Source organism: Gastrolobium bilobum, unplaced genomic scaffold (genome assembly GCF_033153095.1).
Source record: "Gastrolobium bilobum isolate Gb01-03AN ecotype WA unplaced genomic scaffold, APGP_CSIRO_Gbil_v1 utg2863, whole genome shotgun sequence".
In the NCBI taxonomy this organism is placed as follows: Eukaryota; Viridiplantae; Streptophyta; class Magnoliopsida; order Fabales; family Fabaceae; genus Gastrolobium; species Gastrolobium bilobum.
Genome location: NW_026895849.1, coordinates 139807 through 166382, shown reverse-complemented (window position 1 = coordinate 166382; position 26576 = coordinate 139807). Strand labels below are relative to the sequence as shown.

General features: G+C 31.8%; 1 protein-coding gene across 1 annotated transcript; it reads left to right on the top strand.

Moving 5' to 3' along the window:
* Positions 1 to 10261: 10261 nt before the first annotated feature.
* On the top strand, positions 10262 to 26290 carry LOC133296407 (probable LRR receptor-like serine/threonine-protein kinase At1g53430). The gene is made up of 24 exons (XM_061495380.1): positions 10262 to 10427; positions 18597 to 18774; positions 19084 to 19155; positions 19834 to 19902; positions 20110 to 20181; positions 20266 to 20337; positions 20496 to 20567; positions 20655 to 20726; positions 20839 to 20910; positions 21020 to 21091; positions 21180 to 21251; positions 21956 to 22030; positions 22184 to 22249; positions 22419 to 22478; positions 22554 to 22592; positions 22673 to 22719; positions 22911 to 23281; positions 23415 to 23610; positions 23699 to 23836; positions 24147 to 24259; positions 24364 to 24574; positions 24659 to 24896; positions 25087 to 25237; positions 25717 to 26290. The coding sequence occupies exons 1-24, from the start codon at positions 10313 to 10315 to the stop codon at positions 26128 to 26130; spliced, it is 3057 nt and encodes a 1018-aa protein (XP_061351364.1). The 5' UTR covers positions 10262 to 10312; the 3' UTR covers positions 26131 to 26290.
* Positions 26291 to 26576: the final 286 nt, after the last annotated feature.

Sequence of the window (26576 nt, the reverse complement as noted above, 5' to 3'; positions counted from 1 at the left end):
ATTTTATCATGTTACATGATGTCATGTAATACTAAAAGACAAAAATTAATAATAATAAAAAAACATGATAAGACACTTTCTTCAATGATTTTGTTTTGTCTTATCTTAACATAACTAAATTATTTTTCCTACAACATAACTCTTATTTATCCCTATATATATATATATATATATATATATATATACTCAAACCAGTGTGTGATGATTATATATATACTCAAACCAGTGCGTGATGACAGCCCCACACAGCTGGCTTCTTAGTTAATTTTTTGAAAAATCTATTTCAGATTTAAGATTTTAGACCTTGAAGAGAGTATATAATATATCAACTTGTGACAATAATGAAACCCACAACACGGTTCTGAATTACAACTAATAGATTAATATACAGTTCTCAAGTATAAGTCTTATAATTTGGTACTAGTTCGTTTAGTATCAGCTTAAAGTTTTGTTAAAAATATATTGGGGACGTATGTATTTACCATAAAAAAAATTATCACTCTTACAATCAATTTAATTACCATTAATTTTTGTCAATCTAACGGTTATAATTTATTAAGAATTAATGATTAATTAATAATATGTGACCCAATAAATGTTATTAATTTTCAAAAAATTATAACAGTTAGATTGACAGAAATTAACGGTGATTAAGTTAGTTATAAGAGTAGTAAACTTTTATGATGGTAAGTGTATCCATTCCCTAATAACATAACGTTATTAATTTTAAAATGATGTTTAATTTGAATCCTTGTGCGGCCACTACACCCTGTCAAATTTAAGGTTTTGAAACATTTATGTTCAAGTACAAGCATTAAATCATCATTTGATTACACAAAGGATTTATAGCATCACATATTTATAAAAACATATTTTCAATATTCAATCAAGCAATTAAACATGTTTGAAATGGATTTAAAATGAAGAAGAATGCTTATGATTGTATTTTCAACCTTTCCAACAGGTTGGGAATCGATTCCTTATGAGCAGGAATCGATTCCCACTCTCTGGAAAAGTTATTGATTCCCTCTTGTACCAGAGGACAAAAATAACGGCTATAAACGGCTAGTTTTGGGAAAAGGGCTGTACAAAGGCTCATGAGGCCCTCTATAAATAGATACTATTGTTCTATTGATTTAACTACTCTTGTTGATCATAATTCTTGAATTAAATCATATCATTTGCTTATTCTCATTCATTTTGATCATAAATTCTCTTTGAGCTTTATTCTTGTGAGAGTGTCAACACCCATAGTTCTTCAACTTGTATAATTTGTACTTTGAGAGTACTTACCCGTTATTAAACATCTCCATTTGATTTCTTGAATAGTTAGGGGAATGAACCCTTTGCACTTGAGAGGTCACCAAATTCCTAAGAAAATTTGGAGAGAAAAAATTGTAAGGGATCAAGAGCCCGAAGTCTTGAAAGGTTGTAGTGGTTTGTCAAGCACCCTCAAGCTTGATAGTGAGTGAAAAAGATTGATCGAGTGACTTCAGTCTGAACGTAGTCACGGTGGTGGTGACCGAATCAGGATACATCTAGTTTGCAATTTCTCTAACCTTAAACTCCTTACTTTAGTATTGAAATTGCATTTTTAGAGTGTATCTATCTATTTGCTAGTTTACCTTTTTGATCTCACACTTGCTCTCACACTTAGATTTTTTCCTTATTAAATCATTTTATTGAAGAAACACTCTTTAAAATATCAAAGGAGACACTTTGCGAAAAGATTTTGTAAAACTCAATTCACCCCCCTCTTGAGTATTGAAGCCACTTGTCCAACAGAAGAAGCTTATCTTCAATAGTGGTCTTCGTCGCTACTGTCGACGTCAACTACTATAATCAATGACAACACCCCGTTGATGGGTAGATATCGTCAACAATTATCGTCTCAATGATTATGTTAAAGTATTAACTGATGTTAATTTCTTGACATGTTAGGAGGTTATAGGTTTGAGAGAAAATGTTTGAGAGATATTTAAAGTATTATACCAAGAGATATTAAATTTGGAATGATTAACAATGTTATTTTCAGCTTAGAAAACTCTAAAGATAATGTAAGTTATTGAGCTCCAACTAATATGGATCCAAATAAACATGCTTTCAGAGGTGTAAATGGACCAATTCGGCCTATAGGGGCCTATAGCCTAGCCTATGTTAGGTCTGACTTGACCTATTATAAATAGTCAAATAAAACAGAACTAGGCCTTTAAAAAACCTATTTAGCAGACCATAAGCTTTTTTGTACATGTCGGGCCTATAAGTTGATAGGCCGTCTATATCATATTATTTATTTTAAATAAAATAAATAAAATAAATATTTTATTAATTTTAAGTAAAAAAGTAATATTATTTTAGTTATTTTATTATTATTAAATGTTTAAGGCTTGAATAGGCTAACAGGTCTAGGTCAAATTTTTTATTTTTTAAATATAGATAAAATCAGACTTTTAATTTGAGTCTATATAGACTAAATGGCTATGCTAGGCCAAATGTTTTTACACAAGTCTGACAAAAAAAATTGGATCCACTAATTAAAAAAAAACGAGTATCCATCGACATATCCTAGCTTTTCTGTGTTACTGCAAATATATATATATATATATATATATATATATATATATATATTTTGCAGCAACAGCATAGTTATATTTCCCATTAAAGAAGGGTCCTTTTTTTTCAGTCCTCAGATGGTTTTTTTTTTTTTTGCAGTAGATAGAAAAAAAAATGGCACTCACTCATTAAAAAAAAAACTCAAGATCCGTTACATGTTACTGTAGAAGTTTTTTTTTTTTTTTTTTCTTTCAGCAACAACGAGGCTATATTTCCCATAAAAAAAGGTTCGACCTAGGAAAGATGCTTTAATAGTGCTCTTTTCCCGTTCTGAAATAAGATCAAAAGAATAAAAAAAACATGGCTTTCAAAAGGTGCAATAATTCAAAAACTTTTCATGAAGAATCCAGGTGGGGGGTGGTAGGGTCATTAACCAGCTACGATAAGAGATTTTTTTGTTTTTTTAGAAAGCTACGATAAGAGATTTGAGTACAAATACGCAACTATAATTTGAAATTCATTGGATGAAAATTTATCCGGTCAATAAAGATAAATTATCTTCGATGAAATTAAAATAATTTTATTTTAGAACGAAATTTTTTATAATTCTAATATATTATAAGATTATATTAGTCTTTATCATTATAATCTTTTAATCCTATAACTTTAATATAATATTATTTTGAGTACACTGAAAATAATGTTATATCCAGTAACTAGATAAATACTTTTTCTATTGTTATTTTATTTTTTGGTAGGTTATTGTTATTTTTAACTTGCAAAACATCTCACTCATTTTTAGGAAGCCCGTAAAGAGATGTATCGTTCTTTCAACACTCTTTCTTGGAAACGTACGTAATTAGGAGTTCGTGGAAGGGATTGTTAGTGTGCAAATTAGACTGAAAGAGTACCTTGGACCGTGTCGGCCACCAAAGTTATATTGATTAGACCCTCTCTTTTGTATTTAATATGTTGTTCTCGGTTGTTTGGAAAAGACATTTTTTTTAATATAAACATTTTTAAAGTGAATTATTAAAAAATTTATTTTATTTAGCTTTAATTTAAGTAACAATTATACTTACTATAATTTTATTGTTATTTGATTAGTTATTATTTGCAATTCAAAATCAACGACATTTTTTTCAACTTTTGAATTGAAATTGATTCAATAGTAACTAATTAGGTAATAAAAATAATAAAATTAAAATAATAGTAAGTAAATATAACACTCCCCTTTAATTCAATTTAAAATTTTCAACTACCAATATTTCATACTTCAAAAACAAATTCATTTTAAGAATTCCTTTTTATTATTATTTTAATGATTATTACGTGATGCAAAGCAACCAATTAAGGCAAAAAGCATGCAACGTAGTTTCAGATATTGTGATATGCATATGAGCTGAGGATCGAAAATCAACGTCAATGACTTTTCAATAAGATATGACCTTAAAACAAATTGTATTCGTGCTTTCGTGTAAAATATAAAGACCTGTATTCAATATCAAATATCAATATTTTTTTAAGTAACTGTTTTCAACACTTCTCAATTTAATATGGAGATTAAGATTTTTTAACCGTTATTTAAAATTAAAAAGGTCGGTTTTTTAACCTGTTCAATCAAATATTCACGTGACGAAATCAGATATTGAACTATTGGTCAATTTTATTCGCCGCCACTAACACAGTCTGAAAAATGGAGAGCACTTTTAGTGCTTTTCTACTACTCGATCTCGTTCAAAATAAGACGCATATATTATTGATAAATTATAGATAGATTATATATATGGAAAAAGATATTGCGATAACCAAGTTGTGTTACTACTAAGTGACTATCAATTAAACTTACCGTTAGATCGATTATGTTGATCCAACAATTATATTTATTTTCATATTTGTATGATTATAGTTTCCCGTATTTAAAGTGAAATCATTAAATATGAGAAATCATAACCATACAAAGGTAGAAATAAATATAAAGTATTAAATTTGGGAAATCATGACCATACAAAGATGAAAATAAATATAACCATTGGATCAACATAATCGATCTAACGATGAGATTAATTGGTAGTCACTTGGTAGTAACACAACTTGGTTGTTACACTATCCTTCCCTGATATATATTTTCAGAAATACATGAATAAAATATCAAAGTTTTATTTTTTCTTTTTTCATATAACATATTAACATGTTAGCATTAATATCTTGTTTTTGTTGGATAGATGCAATAAGTAATAAATGTGATAAAACTTTTTTCTATAAATTTTAGTATTCGTGTATAATTTTTTGATTTATTTCTCAATTCATAAGCTGTTTGTATTAAGTGTAATTGAATTTGTATTGGATCCATATCATGTCATCTCAAAGCGAACTATCACAGTTATCTAAAGCACTCATATTTCATATTTGACTCACCGAGTTTTCCTCTTTCACTCTTTTATTTAGATGTAATATTATTTATTAGGATTATTATTTATCCTTTTAAAAAATATATAATTGTGTTATTTTAGTTAAAATTAATATATTTTATGGTGAGAGAAACTATTACACAATACAAATTAAAGTGGTGGAAAATGAGAGTATTTTAATTTAAATATTAAATATAAAATAGTAATTTTAACTAAAATAATTATTCTTTAAAATTACAAATATTTTTTCCTTATTTATTGCAAATAATATCTATCATTTTAAAGGATATAAACTTATCTCATTTTAAATTCTAACCGTTGATTTTCGTCCATCAAGTGTTATAATTTATTGGATCAAAATTATTAATTAATTATTAATAAATTTGGCCTATTAATAACCGTTGATGAACGAAAATCAACAGTTAAGATCTAAAATAATATAAACTTATATCTTTTAAAAGGATAGATATTTTTCCTATTTATTTATTTACTTTACAAAAAGTTGAAAGTTTGAATAACACTTTTCGTTCTTATGCGTTTTCGGTCAATAGTGAAATAATATGGCCGAATGCCCCCCCGCATATTTATCGAGGGAATGCATACTCTCTCGTTAGCTCTTGTGCTTTTGTTTCGTTTTCAACGTTTGGACATCTTTTCTATCTGGCATGCAATAAAAATACCCTTTTTCTAAAGCGTGAAAATTTGGTTAAAAATGAAAAATATGTTTTTAAAACAAAATTAAATTAATAGTTCTCATTTCATGTTATTTTTAATCGTTAATTTAATTTTGATTTAATAATAAGGGTAATAATTATTAAAGATCAATAAATGAAATTATAAATATAATCTTCCTCATATTATATTATATTATATAGGTTACCAGTTTTATACTTTTAGTTATATAATTGTGATTTGAATACTATTTTAGATTTATAAATAATACTATTTTAGATTTATAAATATTATTTTTATAACTAAATTAGAAATAAAATTTTACGATTTGTCCCACAATTTAATATCTTACTCTTCAATTTTGACAATCTTCTGAAAATCGAGATTTTAGGATAAATTTTTTTTTTCCCTCTAGCAAACACCCTCTAAATATTCAGGCTATCTCAGTTAATCTTACCATAATCTCCACTACGCCAAGGTGTGAAACTAGTCTTCTCACTGGAGCCGTTTGGTACACGGATTTTTTTCGGATTCTCGGAAAACTGAATTTTTTAAAATTTTAAATTTTCAGATATTATCGTAAACTGAATATAAAAATTATATTTTTAAAAATTGAGATTTTCAGACAAATAAAAATTTGTCATGTACCAAACGCCCGAAAATTAAGAAATGTCCAATATCAAAGCTGTAGCTTTTAATTAAATAACGGGTTTATAATAGATTAAGAAAGAATCTCGATCGTGCCTTGAACAATGTGCTTTTGTCACAGTGGGAGAGAGTAACAAATATGTAAACTTTTTATTCTTTAAATAAAATATGTTATGGAAATTTTTTTGCCTATACATAGATAAAAAATTTCAATTTTTTGTTTTCTTGGTATATAATTTTCAGTACGCTTATAGCGTTAAATTAAAAACACTTGAGTCGCTTAAATGCATTTATTTAACCTATTTCATCTTTGACTCACCCAAATGCATTTATTTCATCTTCTTCATTATTGACTCACCTAAATATATTTATTCCATCCAGTTCATATTCTTACTGCCACTTGCCACTTGCCACCGAATCCATGTTTCTAATTTAAGCTGCTGCGGTATGTATATAGTTACATAGTATATGAATACTGAAAACAAATCTCCAAAACTACTACTAATAATAATAACAATGAAAACTTAAGTGTAGTATTAAGTTGTAGGGTAGCCACTACAGCAATAAATTAAAGTGGGTGAATTTTATTTTTATCTACTCATCAGGTCACATGACAAAAGACAAAGTTGAAGCATATAATAAGGGCAAAAATATTAATAGACAATTTTAAAACCCTGTAGGATCATGTGCTCCCATTGGACCGGCGACCAACTACAACAAAAATGGAATGTAAGGGCTTTGGCTCTGCTTGGGTTGGGAAAATTTTTTTTGAAAAATTTTAGTATGCACTAAAAGTAAATAATAATTTTTTTAGATATCTCTCAATATCAATTTTGGAAGGAAAGCACAGTGAAGAGTTTTATTAATCTCATGTTAAAAGAGATAAGTTATCCCATGCCATAGAGATAAACTTGTAGGCTCCACCACCTGAAAAATAAAAAGAAAAGAAAAGAAAAAAGTGACACAGTTATCGAAGGGTGTGTAGGAGAAAAATTTATCACATTTGACATAAGAGTAGTTTTTTCCTATAGTCAATTAGAATTCTTTTGTTAAAATTTCAATTGGTGTCAAAGAACTGAGCATGTATGAGTGAAAGTTTTCTTCAGTATTATCTTTAAAAAGATTTTAAAGCCTTAATTTCTGGATCCGCCCCAAATCAAACTAATTACAAAGTCATGAACTTATCGAAATATCTCAAAAAAAAAAAATTATTTCACAAAAATGTGCTAATATTGTTATTAACTCTTGTATTGATGAGTTGTATTCATCATTTTTACCTATCCAATAATGATTTGAATTTTAGTAAATTTTGACTGAATTATGTCAAAAATATTACTCATTTTAAAATTGATTTTTTATATTTAACTAGTATAAGGATATTTTACTATTTTTTCTTAACCAAAAAAAAAAAAAAAAACCACAAAGACTTGTTACTTCAGGGAAGTTGGAGGTGTATCGTAACATCCAAACAACTCAAGGTGCATCCATGGCAAAAGTCTATTTTTTTTTTTATTGTTCCATCTTATAACTAAATTGACAATTGAAAAAAACACAAAACCGATTAATAAGTATATTTTATGAAAAATATTTTATTCATCGTAAAAAAGAAAGAAATGAAAGTTCGAGTAAAATTATTGGACGATAATATGTCGATAAATATCAGAAAATTAACTTATCAAAATATTGTGTGATATTAATTATTCAAAGAACTTTTATATATTTTAAAAAGAATTTTTTTTCTGTTTTTACTATAAATTTTTTTACTGCCACATTAAAAATAATAAGTTTTATTAATTTTTTTCCTGTTATAATGAAACACATATTTTTATGTGAATATCACGGAAAAAAATTTAGCAGAAAATATTTTTTAAAGATTATTATAAATAATATAATAATTGAAAAAATAAACTATATTTATAACTTATTTTTTTTATAACCTCTTAAAACTATTTTTCCATATATTAGATCAAAATTAAATTAACGGTATTAAAATAGAGATAAACAATTATCACGTTGCATAATTATCACGTTGCAACAACAAAAAACTTTTTCCAACTAACTCAAAAATATATATGGGTATGAGTATGACTAACAAATTTTTCTCTCACCTCAATTGTTTCAGTTGAAAAAAACTGCTTCCTTCCTCAACCATGACAATCATTTATCCACATAAAATAATGGGAAAAATATTTCTGCAAGCTATTGCAGATAAGTTATCTGCATTTATTTTCAAAATAACTTCGTTTTAGTATTGAAATCTTAAAAAATTATAAATATAATGACTATTATAACTTTAAAATAAATTAAAATTATAAAAACACTATGATTTTCGCCTCAAAACGATATCGTATTGAGTTTGGCAGAAAAAAATGAACTCTAAAATAATATTAAGTGAGAGATTTTGATTTAATTTTGATCTAATAATTATAAAAAAAATTATAAGAAATTGAAGAGATAATAGTTTATAAATATAGGGAAAAATATTTGTCATCTTAAAAGATAGGTTCACTTTTTCTACGATAGATGTCGATAAAGAAAAAAGGTGGCACAGTTATGAAGGGTGTGTAGGAGAGAAAACTTATGTCATGTGACATAAGAATAGTTTTTCCCTATTTTAAATGAGATAAAGACATAATCTAGTATTTTTTTATTTAAAAGTTAAATTTAAAAAAAAATCACTCACTTTTTCTTCTATTTATTAATTATGTATTTCTCTCACTTAAAATGATATAAATTTATATACTTTAAACAATGAGAGATGTTATACATACTATTTATTTTTCTTATTATTTTTTACTACTAAATCTTAACCGTTGATTCTCGTCAATCTAATGGTTATAATTTATTAAAAATTAATAATTAATTAATAAGTATGACCCAATAAATTATAACTGTTAGATTGACAGAAATCAACGGTTGAGATTTAGTAATAAAAAAAAGTAGTAACTATAACCTTTCCCTTAAACAATAAATACTAAATCCATAAATATAACCCGATAATTTTATTCATTACCACATACCAAAAATTGAAACCGATGAGGCGATGACCCACGGAAGTATGAAACCAAAGTCAGGGTGGCGAAGGGTGAGAATTGAAGAACAGTTGGCGGTTTCTTCACAAAGTAAAGTGGCGCTTATGACTTCCATACGAAGACCATGGAAAGTGATTGATGGTGTCTGAACCTGAACACTAAAACAAAAAAAGTAACTATCCTTAAAATCTAAATTTAATGGGAGTAGATATGTTAATTAATATGATTATGTCACGTGAGACAACCATAATCATATATAAATGGAATGAAGGTGATAACAGAGAAGAAGAAAAATATAAGGATAAAAAGTTACACAATCACCATATTAATTGGGTGATAACCTACACATTTCATTTCCAAATTCAACGCAGATCCCGTTTTTTTCACTTAGTTTCTCAAAAAAGTGGCCAAAGTGTCACTGTTGGATAAAAAAAATACCAAAATGTCACGTCAACGGTAAATTTTGTCAAAACGTTACGTGGCATATTTCGCTACATTGTATAGCGAAATATGTGTGCAAATAATTTGCTTCACGGTGTAGCGAAATATGCCGCGTCAGAACTGAAAATAACACGTGTCAGACAGGTAGAATTTCACTACACAGTGTAGCAAAATTCTACCTGTCTGACACATGTCATTTTCAGTTCTGACGCGGCATATTTCGCTACACCGTGTAGCGAATTATTTGCACACATATTTCGCTACTCAGTGTAACGAAATATGTCACGTGCATTTTGAAAAAATTTACTATTCACGTTACATTTTAGTGTTTCTTTTTTGCCAATAGTGGCGCTTTGGCCACGGTTCCTAGTTTCTCACTCTATTGTTTTTTTAAAAAAAAAACCATTCCTTAAAAGGTTTCTCATTCTCTTTCCCTCCAACAAGCAAATTACTAATCATACCAACTCTTCTCTGTTTCATTTTCTTCTCGTCTATTTTTTGTTCCATTCTGAAAGGTTCCTTCTGAAAAACTAAGGAAAGGTACAAAAGACCAAGATGTGGTTTGTGATGTTAAGCTGCAACCTTGTATGTGTGTTCATCTTTGTGTTTCTGGCTTTGAATTGCTTTCTAGATTTTGGATCCAACGCTCAACTCATACCCCAAGATGAAGGTATGGTTTCATTTTTATTTTTATTTTGTTTACGATTTTTTTTTTGGATTCAGAACACTGAAGTGAAACTACCCTTTACGGTTACAGCTAGTTTACAAAGGTGCAAACTTTCTCACTTGTACCATGGATTGACATAGAGACAGGGAAATTTTGATGTTGAAATATAATCCAGTATAATCTTTTTCTTAAGGGGCAAGTGAGATTTTCATTAAGCATGAAAAGTTTTTTGGTGTTATCCTTTGTTCTGTTTGTGTTAAGTAAGGGTTTGTTGATTGTTGAATGTTCTTTGTTTTCATTTCCAGAATTTAATTCATTGCTACTTTTGCTATCTGGGTTTTGGTTGTTGTTACCATATAAATAAGGAATTCGCCAACTCCATGTTATTATTTTCCTTGACTCTTCCCATTAACATCTGATCGTAGTTTAGTGGTGGAGGTTCTGCATCTAACTTGCTCAAAATTAGTTCTGTTTGTGTTTGCTTGTTTTTGTTTTTGCTTTTTTTTGTTTTGTTTTGTTAATCTCTGAATTCATCTGTTAGCATTATTGGATTACTGGATTCTGTGTCCTATGGCTTTTTTATTTTCCGGGATCATTTTATATTTGGATTTTTTTTAAATTTTATTGTCGGTGATCCAATAAAATTATGACAATTATTTGATTGTCATCCCACTCGAGAGGAGAAAAATTTAGTGTATCAGAATTATCAAATTCGGTAATTCCTCGAAGGAAAAAAAAAAGCTAAAAGGTGAAAAGATAAAAAAAAAAAAAAAAAATTCCCTTTTTTTCTTACGAGAGGGACCCATTAGTGTTTGCTTTTGTGTGTTTGATATTTATTTTATCGATAAGACCTTTGTTTGCGTCATTCAGCTGACACGATATTTATAATCCATGATTGAGTTATCTACAAGATATTTTAAAATCGTGGATCAAATTATAAGCTTGAGAATTGTTTAAAAAAAGTGAGAAGAAATTCGTGGCATAATGGGTCATCTGGAGTACGTCATTCTTAGGAATAGATCCTGCAGATTGAGTTGTTTTTTATTCCTTAGCATAATAATGCCATGCTTATTATAGAAAACTAAGAGGATTTGAATATGTTGTTATATTTAATGAAATGGCTGATAGCCAATATATACACAAGTCGGTTATACAGAATCAAGGAGGATCAACTAGAATAAAGTATATTGTTCAACAAACTATACATGGAATAATAACAAACTATTCTTGCTAAAAACTAGGACTTAGTTGCTAAAGGATAAGATCAAAGGTGATCTTCTCCTAACACGCCCCCTCAAGTTGGAGCATGAAGTGACGAAATGCCCAACTTGCTGCGAAGAAAACTGAATTGCTTCATGCCAAGCGGTTTGGTAAATATGTCTGCGAGTTGCTGATCTGTACGAACGTAGGTAGTAGTGATTGTATTGCTGAGAACATGATCGCGTACAAAATGACAATCAATCTCTATATGTTTGGTACGTTCGTGGAAAACTGGATTAGCAGCTATTTGCATGGCAGATTGGTTATCACAGTGCAACTGCGTAGGGTGTGAATGTGGAACATCAAGCGAGTCCAGAAACGATTTGATCCATAACAACTCAGCTGTAGCTGCTGCCATTGAACGATACTCAGCTTCAGCGGAGGAGCGAGACACTGTGGGTTGCTTCTTTGTTTTCCAAGAGATAGGAGAAGTACCCAACATGATAAAATAACCAGTAACTGATCGACGGGTGAGTGGACAGCTAGCCCAATCCGAATCAGAATATCCACGAAGAAGGAGATCATTGTCGGATCGAAGGAGTAAACCTTGGCCAGGATCAGTTTTGATGTACCTTAAAACGCGGATGACAACATCATATTGAGCAATAGTAGGATTTTGCATGAACTGGGAAAGAACATGGACGGAGTAACTTAACTCAGGTCTAGTAATTGTCAAGTAAACCAAACGTCCTATGAGTCTTCTGTAACGTGCGGGATCCGAGAATGGAGGACTTTCTGTAACTGCAAGCTTATGATTTGTTTCGAGAGGGAAGGCACATGGTTTGCACGCAAGGAGACCAGCGTCTTCCAATATGTCGAGAGCGTACTTTCGTTGGCTCAGAAAAAGACCTGATGGACCGTGAGCTATTTCGATGCCAAGAAAATATTTAAGAATCCCCAAATCCTTGATGTGAAAGCATGACTGGAGAAAGACCTTGACATCGGTGCATAAGGCATCATTGTCGCCCGTTAGAATAATGTCATCAACGTAGATGAGAAGAGCAACAAAGTGGCCATCTTTGTGTAAGGTGAATAGGGTGTAATCTGCCTTGGATTGGATGAAGCCATATGATTCAATGGAAGACCGCAACTTAGCAAACCAATTGCGAGGGGACTGCCGCAAACCGTAGAGAGATTTACGTAAGCGACATACTTGATGTGGTTTGTGATGATTGAAACCTTGTGGAACGCGCATGTAAACTTCTTCGGTAAGGTCTCCGTGTAGAAAGACATTCGTAACATCCAACTGGTATAGGTGCCGTGATTTGGTAGCAGCTACCGCAAGAAGTGTTCGGACACTCACCATTTTGGCTACAGGAGCATATGTATCGAAGTATTCTTCTCCAGCTATTTGATTGTTACCGGCAATGACCAACCGTGCTTTGAATCTCTCCACTGTACCATTTGAGTTGTACTTAATGCGGTATACCCACTTGCATGGAATGGCACGTTTTCCTGGTGGCAAAGAAGTGAGTTCCCACGTGTGATTTTGTTCAAGGGCATCTATTTCTTTTCGCATTGCTACACGCCACCTTTCATCAGTTACAGCATCCTTGAATGTTTTTGGTTCAACACCAGAAGAAATGGCAGCAAGGAATTGTTGATGTTTGGGAGAGAATCTAGAACAAGAAACAAAGTTAGCAATAGGATAAGCCATACCTGAGGAAGGACTGGAAGAAGTAGAAGAAGCTAGTGGATTATGTGCGATGACTTTGGAGCATTCGAAATCTTGGAGATATGATGGAGGACGGCGAGAACGGTGACCACGTCCCAAAGGTGCAGATGGATGTGTGACTTCTGGGGGTTGTTCTTGTCGGATAGAAAGCTCATTGGAGACAGTAGGGGCAGATTCGGGCTGAGCCTGTTCAACAGGGAGAGTGTCTTCAATTAAAGGGACAGGGTTGGTAACAACTTGGGAATCAAAGGATGGGCTTTGTGGAGCAAGGGTTGGTTCGGGTGATATGGGGTTATGGGGGTTTGGGTCGTGAGGAATATCAGCGGTAGGAATGACTGTAGTTGGTGCAAAAGGAAAGGTGTTCTCTTCAAATACCACGTCTTTGGATACAAAAACAGTATGTGTTTCAAGGTTATAAAGCCTCCAACCCTTTTTGCCAAAAGGATATCCCAGGAACAAACACCGAGTTGATCGAGCTGCAAACTCTTCCAACGGTTTGGGACGTGGATGAGCATGGCAAAGACATCCGAATATGCGAATATGATCATAGCTGGGTGTGCGGTTGAAAAGACATTCATATGGTGTTTTTCCTTGGAGAAGAGGAGTGGGGGTTCTATTGATTAAATGTACCGCAGTTAGAACACATTCACCCCAAAACTCGATAGGAAGACTAGCTTGAAAGCGTAATGCTCTTGCAACATTCAAAATATGTCTATGTTTCCGTTCAACACGACCATTCTGCTGTGGTGTGTCTACACATGATGTTTGATGTATAATTCCCATATCGGAATAAACCTTGCGGAGATTATGAGCACAAAATTCTGATCCATTGTCGGAGCGTATTATTTTGACCATGGTATTAAACTGATTACGTACCATGAGAAGAAATCGAGTTAAGTATTGGAACGTTTCAGACTTGGTGGTCATTAAATAAACCCAGACGTTTCTGCTATAATCATCCACAATTGTTAAAAAATATCTTGCACCGGTTAGAGAGGTAGTTTGATATGGACCCCAGATATCGCAGTGAATAAGATCAAAGCATGCAGTAGTTTTATTAATGCTAATAGGGAATACAGTACGAGTTTGTTGTGCGCGTAGGCAAATGTCACAAACTGAAGGAGAATGACCCCTATTTTTATTCACTGTAACAAAAGGAAGAAAGCTTAAAAACTGAAATGAAGGGTGACCCAATCGACGGTGCCAAACATCTGCATTCTGTTGAGTGTGAGCCGCACATGCAGTAGAGATGGATTTGTTGTTGGATGAGTCATGCACATAAACACCAGCTTGCAATCTACCCAGTCCAGTCTTGATCCTCGTAATGGGGTCCTGCAATTCACAGCCATTGTGAGTAAAAGAAATGATGCAATTTGTATCAGCAAGTAATTGAGCAACTGATATGAGGTTGCATTGTAATTTGGGAACATATAACACATTCTGAAGAGAAATATGAGATGTCAACTTGAGACTGCCACTGTGATTGGAAACAAGTTGATCACCATCAGGTAAACCTATCGTAGTGGGTGGAATAGATGTAACATTGGAGGTTAAATGGAGGTTCCCTGTCATGTGTTGAGAAGCGCCACTATCCACCAACCAGGTAGAAGGCAGAGTGTGCTTACCAGAAAGGGATGTAGTGTTAGCAGACGGTGTAAGGGTAGGGTTGGTTGCATTGGCATTAGCATTGACATTGACAGCGGAAGAATCTGAATCAGAATCAGCCATTGGGAAAGTGGATCGATACCTTCAAACTGATACCATATAGAAAACTAAGAGGATTTGAATATGTTGTTATATTTAATGAAATGGCTGATAGCCAATATATACACAAGTCGGTTATACAGAATCAAGGAGGATCAACTAGAATAAAGTATACTGTTCAACAAACTATACATGGAATAATAACAAACTATTCTTGCTAAAAACTAGGACTTAGTTGCTAAAGGATAAGATCAAAGGTGATCTTCTCCTAACACTTATCAATAGTACATTACGTGTTGTGTTTTCTGTCATACTTTTCACATACAATGTACTATATATTAATGGATTTAGTATTTTTCATATAGTTTTTTTTTTGTTATATATACATAAAAATATTTTTGTCTCATTTTTTTTCCTCTTTTCTTCAACTTTATATGGTTTCATATATTTTTATAGGGTTTTCGTTTTATCCTTTAACATAACATAACAAACTTTCCTACCCTCACAACATTTTGTGGGGCCCACACTTTTTAAAACAAAAAAATAAATAAAAAATTAAGGCACGCAAAACGAATCTCTATAACATTACACAATCACTTTTCCTACAACATAACTCTTATAAAACCTATTTTTATATGGGTAAAAAATTTATCCGGTCAATGAAGATAAGTTATTTCCGGTGAGCCCAAAACGACGTCGTTTTGGAACATAAATCAAGATATTTTTGTAAATATAATATATTGCATGGTTATATTAGTTTTTATCATTAAATTTTTTAATCTTATAACTTCAAAACGACGTCGTTTTGAGTTTAGTGAGGATAAATTTATTTTCGGTGACTGAAAAAGTACTTTTTCCTTTTTATATACATGTAAGAGATAATTTTATTTTCTATATATTTTATTTTCTATATATAAAAAACATCAAACCCTATATTTATACCCCATAGAGTTAAATAATATGATTTTTTCAGCCTGAGGTTTAATTTATCCTTATTATGGTTTTCAGTGATGCTCCTGTTTTGTGTATAGGTTGGTTCTTATGATGATGATATATAGTAATCTAATCGGACTAGAATGCTGTGTGGGTTTATGAGAAGCCTTGAGAATATGAACTTTGTTGAATTAATGTTCTTTGTTCTCACTTCCATAATTTAGTTTATGAACTTTCATTGCTACTTTTGCTATCTGGGTTTTGATTGTTGTTACCATATCAATAAGGAATTCACCAATATCCATGTTTTTCTTTTCCTTGGCTCTTCCCATTAACATCTGATCGTAGTTTAGTGGTGGAGGTTCTGCATCTAACATGCTCAAAATTCGTTCTGTTTGTGTTTGTTTGTTTTTGTGTGTTTTTTTTTTTTAATCTCTGGATTCATCTGTTAGCATTATTGGATTACTAGATTCTGTGTCCTATGACTTTTTTATTTTCTAGGATCATTTTATATTTGGATTTTTTAAATTTTATCGTCATTTTGTTGAACCAATTAAATTACGATAATTGTCTGATTGCCATCCCATGAGAGGTGGCCTCATTTGTAAGCACAAGGGGGAGCCATTTTTGTTTGCTTTTGTGTGTTTGATATATTTATTTGAGATATGTTATATTTACAAATTCAAAGTTTACAAACTCTTATAAACTATATTATGTATTATTAGTAGTACATATTATTACATATATATTACCATAACACATAGGATAATTGTAACAGTTTGTAAACTTTGAGTTCGTAAATATAATCATTCTCTATCTATTTTATCAATAAGACCCTTGTTTGCAATGCATCATGCACCTAACACGATATTTATAATTTATGGTTGAATTATGTACAAGATATTTTAAAATAGTGGATCAAATTTGTACCGTTAGGTTCTGTGAGCCCACTATGTACCCTATAGGGTAACGTTACTATATGGATTATACCACTAGGCGAGGTAATGACCAGACTAGTAGGTATAGTTCCAAGAGGCAAGCAAGCTAATAGCAATGGCAGATTAATAACAAGAGAATGACTTGGAAGTAAATGGGCATAACAACAGTACATCAAAGATACCTCTAAGGTGTGCCTAGGAGGGCTATTTATAAGGGAAATGGAGCGGGTTGGTGAGGGAGAGGTCAACTCTCCTTGGGATTTACTCCCATGGTGCAGTGTTAGGCGTGCTGGCGCTATCATTGTGGCAGTGCTGCGCCCTCTGCACTCTGGCGGTGTCAGCGCCGGGCAAAGGGGGAGTTTCCCTTTGTGGTTTCTGTCGTAGTCGCCTTCAACGGTTAGCGTTCCAAGATGGGACATGTTGGTGTATGCCTTGGGCCTGCTGCTACGTTGGGGGTTGAGGAGGTCCATGTCAGCCCTAAGGGCTGATGTGGGGCAAAGCTGAGGCTGGGCTTGAGTGATTGGGCCAGCTGAGGGTTGGGCCTGTGTAATTGGGCCGCCCCAGTATTCCGGCCCTCCAGAACAAAATTATAAGCTTGAAAATTGGTAAAAAAAATAAAATAAATTAGAGCGAATTTGTGACATAATGGTTCATGGAACTGCATCATTCTTAGGAATAGATCCTCGAGAGTTAGTAATTTTTTATTCCTTAGCATAATAATGGCATACTTTTCAATGTACATGACGTGTTGTGTTGTCTGGCATAATTTTCATATACAATCTACTATATATTTATACCCACATAAAGTTAAACCATATGATTTTTTCAGCCTGGGGTTTAATTTAATTTATTTATTGTTGTTCTCAGTGATGCTTCTGTTTTCTATATTGGTTGATTCTTATGATGATATATAGTAGTAATCTAATAGGACTGGAATGCTGTGTGGGTTTATATGAGAAGCCTTGAGAATATGAACTTTTGATTATTATATAGAAAAAAAAAAGTCTATATCATGAAAAGTTCAATTTCTTCTTTTATTATATTGCCTACCTTGTGTGACTTGTAGCCTTGTATTTTTTTTTTAAAAAAAATACAGCATGGTTTTCATTTAATGAGGCTTTTGACCTTGAGTGTTTCAAAATATGCGCTAATTAAAACTTTTGACCACCAGACTTTTCTAAAGCATGTGATTGTTGAAATATGAATATGTTAACATCTAGAATTTGCCAACATTGACATTGTCGAATTTTATATAGTTTAGAACTACATTTAAAAATATATATTAAATTAGTCTAATATTTTTTTAATTATTTAAATAAAATTTATGAAATACTTTTTGAGTTTTTAAGTCATAATAATTTTTTGTTTCAAATAATTATAAAGATGTTAGAAAGATTTGTTACGGGGATATGAGATTTTCTCTTAGATTTATGATAAATCATGTCATGTGATGCACTTTCACGTTGATCTGTATTCCATGAAATCAGATCAATTGTGGTTTTTTTTTTTTTTCTTAAATCTTGAGAGGGAGAGTTTTACCATTTTCAGAATTTTATTCGACTCAACTGAATTAGTTGATTAATTGATAAATCGAGGAGAAATAAAAAAAAAATAAAAAAATTACATATATCTAATAGCCACTTGATTTGTCTTGTGTTGCAGTGAAAGTACTACAAACAATATCAGACAAGGTAAAGAACTTGAACTGGAGAGTTACTGAACGTTCATGCAGTGGAGATAGAGGATTCGATAACAGGAATATTTTAGATAATCAAATCAATAGAAATGTCACGTGCGATTGTTCTTTCAACTCTAGCACCATTTGCCATGTGACTTTAATGTAAGTTTATTTTCAACCCCTCAATAATATATATATATATATATATATATATATATATTCACTGTAATTGATACCAATAGCTTTTAGAGTTGAGAAAATAACAAAAAATTGATTATTTTAATACATACGATTGATTTGTAAAAGATTTTTGATTTTTTTAATAAATCTCTAAAATAAAATAAAATAAAATAGCTGTGCAACATTCAAAATTACGCCTATGTGGACAATGTCACCCTCAGTGACTTGACTTTAACTCAAATTTATTAAATTCTTTTGAGTATTACTAATTCAACAAATTGGCTATGATAGTGCGCTCAGGGGTCTCAGTATATCTGGAGTTATACCTGATGAATTTGGAAATCTCACTCATCTAATAACACTGTAAGTGATTACAATTTTCTTTTTCTTTTTCTTTTCTTGTTGTATGTTCGTAAATGTTGTCATTGTGCTAGAAGATGTTGATTATAGATTTAACTAAGTACGGAATTGTTGTAGTCACAAATGAAGGAGTTACTATGCTCTACCCTTATGGGTATCGCAATTAAGGTGAGATATTAAACATGTATAGACAACTAATTTCATAATAAATGTTTCAAAGTTGGTTAGATATAACTCAACCAATAAAATAAGGGTTTTTTGTTTATTATATTATAGGAGAGAAATTTATATTTTACATATACATACATAAAAGTACATGGAGCTCATATTTTTTTCTCTCTTTTTCTCTTCTCCTTACATGGGTGGGACCCACACACTTTTATACGTGTATAAGAGATAAATTTATTGTCTATAACATGAGAAACATGAAACTCATAAAATAATTAGTATAGAACTTAGGGAAAAAAAATATGTACAGTACAGTAATGCCCCACCACCACTGCATGCAATTGAACAAATATGAATGGTGAACAGTGATGGCTTGTGATTACAATATTTGTAGTATTACTTTAACATTGGTATGTATTCTAACTAATGAAGCATTATTAACTTCATCAAATGCAAAAGAATCTGCGGAAAAATAAAATAAAAATTGCTAACTGAAACTTTTATACTGAGCAGTGATCTCACTAGGAATTACCTCAATGGCTCAATTCCAAAGAGTCTTGGACGACTCTCGCTTGTCACTCTGTAAGTAATTGTTACCTCTTGTATATATATATATATATATATGTTCTTTTCTTGCTCTATGTACGAAGCATGCTCTTCATTTATTAACTACGAACCTTTTAGAGCAATTTTTTTTTTTTAAAATCAATTTTGGCTAAGTGGTTTGCATGATTTTCCCTGTACACATATTTCAAATCCTCAACGTATACAATTGTTACCATGGTTCAGGTCACTTTTGGGAAATCAACTTAGTGGTCCAATTCCATCAGAAATTGGTGATATTGCTAGTCTGCAAGAACTGTAAGTATTGAGAAAAATATCATGTCATGTCACATTGATTGGCATTGTAGGTTGAAAAAATATATTTGTAATCCATGTTTTTAGGAACTTAGAAGATAATCAACTTGAAGGACCTCTTCCTCTCAGCCTTGGAAAATTGAGCAACTTGCAGAGATTGTAAGATTGTTTTTCTTTGTAGTCATTTTATTTTAATGTACATAATCAATTAATCACTAGTTTTTCTGTATTGATGCATAAATTATCTACAATTTCATATTGCTTTGACCATACATAGTTAACATTTTTTTGTTTTTTTATTCTAAATGAATCTGCAGACTTCTTTCTGCAAATAATTTCACAGGGACAATACCAGAAGAATTTGGTAATCTAAAGAATCTTGCTCAATTGTGAGTCATATGATGTGATACAACTTTTTTTCCTGAGGATTTATATAATGACTGTCAAATTCTGAAATCTCCCAACATTTTCCACAGTAGGATAGATGGGAGCAGTTTATCTGGGAAGATACCCAATTTTATTGTGAACTGGACCAAACTTGAAAGATTGTGAGTCTAATTTTTGGTTTATCCATGACCTTTTCCTTGTTGAAGAATAAAACAATTTTATATCATACTTAGCTTTTGCATTTATTATCTGAGAAAACATTGTTTCTTGTAGGGATTTGCAGGGCACATCCTTGGAAGGTCCAATTCCTCCTGCTGTATCTAGCTTGAAAAATTTGAAAGAATTGTGAGTACTTTCTCCTTTTAAGAATATTCCTGAATTGTTGCAAGTTCTAGAATGCAATCTTCAACAGAGGAACATTTTCTTTTCATTTGATGAAACATTTATTTATCAGGAGAATATCTGATTTGAAGGGACCAACTATGACATTTCCTGATCTGAAGGATTTGAAACGCATGGAAAGACTGTGAGTTGAAACCTTTCCTGCTATTATGTGAAGAGCTATATAATAATTCATTTAGGCTTTTATCAAGTGGTTTATTTTTTTAACTCAGGGCATTGAGGAATTGCTTAATCACTGGACCTATTCCAGGCAACATTGGGGAAATGCAAGGTTTAAAAATGCTGTAAGTTGCATCAAGGGTATATTACTGGCTATATATGCTCCAAATTTCTTTTTATCTACCTGTTTATCAATATACATATAAGGTTTTCTCATTATATATATAATTTAAATTTAAATTTTCATATATATGTAGTAAAAGAGAGAGATGTGAGTCTCCTAGATGTGTTTTTTTTTTTTTTTTATCTAGCCCTTATTTATTTCACAATTGCACACACATACAGTTGCGCAGTACCTTTTCTCCCTCCTTTTCTTTTCTATCCCCGGTTGTTTTAAAGGGTTTATTCTTCACTAGATTAAGTTTGTGATTATGGAATTACTTAATTATAAAGATTAGTTATTAATTTGAATCCCAATGATTTTTCAAGACTTAATTTTAGATTTGCCTATTGGTAATTTAAGGTGTAACAATTTGGAAAGCTATTTATCAAATCATTACAAACCGGTATAAGTTTGCCTATTGGTCATTTAAGGTGTTTTGCTGGCTAGTTGTACCTGTACAATGACCCTATACAGAATAATGATGCGGATATAAATTTTTTGTATGCATCATCTATGTAAATTATTATCTGCAATATTGTGCTTCAACATGGGCAGTAAAAAAGAAATTTACAAAATTATTGAAAATTTGAAATTGTCTCTCATTATATTCTATTGTGAGGATTTCAATATGTCATGTACCATAACTTCATCTTCTTTTTCTTTCAGAGATTTGAGCTTCAACAGGTTGACTGGTCCAATCCCAGATTCATTTCAAGGGTTGCAATCAACAATAAATTTCATGTAAGTGAACACTTTCATTTGTTGGCCAGAAGATTAACCAAAAGGATGTGAATTTTCCTACTAGTAATTTGATCTCAAGAATGTTAGGTGTGTTTTTTTAATTTTTTTTATCATTTTGGATATAAATGAGACATATATTAATGATGGATGCAGGTTTCTGACTAACAATTCACTGAGTGGACAAATTCCAGGATGGATACTAAACAGCAAACAGAACATGTCAGCATATTTCCTTGAATTTTACCCTCCTCTAATTCCATACTTTAGATTCACTTGTTGAGATTTAGATGTTGCACAAGTACATCACATGTCTTTCTCGTGATTAATCTTTTGAGCACTTGAATTATCAAGATATTAAAATTTAATCTCACTTTATGTTCTCTTTCAGTGATTTATCTTACAACAATTTTACACAATCTACAGCATCTGATTGCCAGCTCTTGGATGTGTAAGCTTCTTTTTTAGCTAGAAATTACAAAAGTGTTCACTTACATGAACTTAGCTTTGTATTATTCTTTAACAGGAACTTAGTTTCCAGTCACTCTCCCTCAGCAAGCACTTCGTAAGTTCTTGCTTATGTTCTAGTTTAATTCTAGATCAGCTTTGAATCACCTACTGAAACCAAATTTATTTATCTTGCAGAGTTTCTTGTTTGAAGATGAACCTACCTTGCTCAGAAAAACCCCAGTGTGAGTGTTTAGAAATAGTAGATCAACCATGTTTTCATAAACTTCAGTGATTTTGTAAATGAAAATTTATCATAGTTTCTTTTTGAAGTAATGTGATGAGACAATTTTTGGTATTATTTCTTTTTCTGCTTTTTTGTTAAGCTTATTTGCTTTTCTTAATAAATTATTCATTTTTTTCTATGTCTCTTCAGATCATTCACTGTTCGTAAATTGTGGAGGACCTGCAGTTGAGTTTGAGGGCGATGAATATGAAGCTGACCAGAATTTACTTGGAATTTCAGACTTTGTTTCTAGTAATAATGGCCAATGGGCTTATAGCAGCACTGGAGTATTTGAAGGAAATGGCAATGTTAGTCATTTAGCAACAAATCAGTTTCCTTTGAATATTAGTGGCCCTGGATACTTGCAAACAGCCCGCACTGCCCCTCTTTCTCTTAATTACTATGGACTTTGTATGCTGAAGGGAAATTACAATGTGAAGCTTCATTTTGCTGAGATAATGTTTTCTAATGACCAGACTTTTAGTAGCCTTGGAAGGCGCATATTTGATGTTTCAATCCAAGTGAGTAATGAAGCTAACAATTTGTTACATTTATTTTTTTAGTTTCTTATAAAGTTTTACTAAAATTTGTATCTGGTTTTTTAATAAAACAAAAGCTCTAAAGGTAGATATTTTCAATGCTGGATATTGACAGGGTTTTAAATATTTGAAAGATTTTAACATTGTGAAAGAAGCTGGTGGAGCTGGTAAGGAAAAAATTCTGGATTTTAATGTTGACGTGAATGATAGCACCTTGGAGATCCACTTATCCTGGGCAGGGAAAGGAACTAATGCCATTCCTGTGAGAGGTGTATATGGACCTCTTATATCTGCTATCACCGTGACCCCAAGTACGTGGTTTTCTTATTATTAATTTCCTCTATTTCTATCAAATACCTTGTTATTTCATGTTCTATAAGCATTTTTACTTTGTTGTAGACTTTAAAATTCCTTCAAAGGGACTGTCTACTGGAGCCATTGTTGGAATTGTTGTTGCATCATGCGTGCTTGTCCTACTAATACTCTTTTCCCTTTGGAAGATGGGTTTCCTAGGAGGGAAAAATTCAACAGACAAAGGTAAGATTAAGGTCCAAAATAAATCAGGTAGTTGTTGCACTTATGATTTGGTTTTTGCTGATACAAAGTTCAGATTGGTTAGTGTAAAGCAGGATGAATATAAATCTAATTATAATCTATAATATAGTAATAGATATAGACTTTTATGTATACACTAATATTAGATTATTTTAAGACAAAATTTACTGCAAATGTTCAAAATGGTGGTATAAACAGAAAATGCAGACTTAGTTTCTCAGATGCTATTATTCTCTCTTTCCATGTCTCTCATTTCTCTTTTTGTTTTTACTTTTTACCTACCTTGTTGCAGAACTTCTAGAGCTGAAAACGGGCTATTTCAGTTTAAGACAAATTAAAGCTGCTACCAATAACTTTGACCCAGAAAATAAGATAGGTGAAGGAGGCTTTGGGCCAGTATACAAGGTAACTTCGATTATTATAAAGTTTTAAAACATTGAGGGTAAGTCATTTGTCCCCGATACTTTTGTATATGAAAACATGATAATGAATTTATTGCCTATTCACAGGGTGTACTGTCAGATGGTGTTGTGATTGCTGTCAAGCAGCTCTCCTCCAAATCAAAACAAGGAAATCGTGAATTCGTTAATGAAATAGGCATGATATCTGCTTTGCAACATCCAAATCTTGTGAAGCTTTATGGCTGTTGCATTGAAGGAAACCAGTTGCTGCTAATATATGAATACATGGAGAACAATAGTCTTGCTCGTGCACTTTTTGGTAAATGTGTCATGAACAACTTGTGGTTGTGTTGTATGTTCTCTACTAAGTTAAAATCTAATTGAAAAAACTCATCTCGTATAGGTAAACAAGATCAAAGGATGCATTTGGACTGGCCCACAAGAATGAAAATATGTGTAGGGATAGCAAAGGGATTAGCTTATCTTCATGAGGAATCAAGGTTGAAAATAGTACATAGGGATATTAAGGCAACCAATGTCTTACTTGATAAGCATCTGAATGCCAAGATCTCAGATTTTGGTTTAGCCAAGCTTGATGAAGAAGAGAATACACATATCAGCACTCGAATAGCTGGGACAATGTTAGTATTATGGCATAACATTTTAAGTTAGAATCCTAGACGTTGTTCATCATTTTAGTTGGCTTGCACTGTTATCCACAATTTGTTTATTGCTTGTAGCTATAGTCATTTGAATAATCCTAGAAATATATATGCTTCATTTTGTTTTGTTAAATCATTTACACAAGGGTACTAAATGTTCTCTTTTCAGTGGTTACATGGCTCCTGAGTATGCTATGCGGGGTTACTTGACTGACAAAGCAGATGTCTATAGCTTCGGAGTTGTAGCTTTAGAGATTGTTAGTGGAAAAAGCAACACAAATTACAGGCCAAAGGAGGAGTTTGTTTATCTTCTAGATTGGGTAAGTTACACTTGTGTGGCTTTTTCAGTTTTTGACAAAGCATAATCTCAACTTACCTTGTTATCGTGACACATTTACTGAGCTCAATCTTTTCAAAAGTCAAAATATTTTTGTCATCTATATCCAAGTCTTCATCCCATTTATCTCCGACAATAATAAAACATTTTTGAAATCATATATAGTATGTGGATTATTAAATCAAAGGAACGGTGGTAAAGCTGCTCCTTTGTGATTGAAAGGTCACGAGTTCAAATTCGGAAATAGTCTCTTTACAAATATGCAAGGGCAATGTTGCGTACAAGGATTGATCTGACCCTTATCCTTATTAGTTGGGGTTTCATGTGGAGTGATTTTTAAATAAAAGAAGACATTACTATTACTATACTTCCCTTATCTATTTTTGTGCTTTCCTTTCTTGTTTCTCATTATAGTTATGGTTTGGTTGAATTTCTAACACTATATTTTGCATGCAATTGAAGGCTTATGTTCTCCAAGAGCAAGGAAACCTTTTGGAATTAGTGGATCCAAGTCTTGATTCAGGCTACCCCCAAGAAGAGGCCATGAGAATGCTGCAGTTGGCACTCTTGTGCACCAATCCATCTCCCACTCTAAGACCACCCATGTCATCTGTAGTAAGCATGCTTGAAGGAAAAACTCCAATTCAAGCACCAATAATCAAACGCAGTGACAATACACAAGATGCAAGATTTAAAGCCTTTGAGATGCTATCACAAGACAGCCAAACTCTTGTTTCTTCTGTATCCACACAAGATAGCATAGAGCAAAGAAGTAAATCAGTCAATGGGCCATGGGTTGACTCCTCCATATCTCTTCCAAGTGGAGAACATTATTCTTCATCCGATAATCTTCTTCGAGGTTCAAATGAGGTGTAATTTGTAATTTAGGGAGGTGAACTCAAGTTAGCTTCAAATCCTTTTGCTAAGGATATTAACAATAACAATTCAACATAATAATAGTATACGTGTAAAAATATGGAGTGTGGAAGTCAAGCATTAGGTTTCAATGTGTACAGAAGAATTTGCATTGCTATGTATTGAGGTTTAAAGGTTTTTCATGTATTAATCTTAAGATGATGGTATTGAATTTCAGTTTTAAAAGCTTTTTTAGGCATTAAATGATATCCATGGTGATGGCAAGGCTATATCAACACAAAACAGTAAGAAATAAGTTTTTGGGTGGACATTGTTGATAAGAATTGGATGATAAAAAGGCGTAGAGATGGGATCACATCCTTAAAATTGGTTATCGAATTGCAAAAAAGATTAAGAAAAAGTAAAAAGAAGAAAAAAAAGGAAGAAAAAATTATGTAAAAAAGATA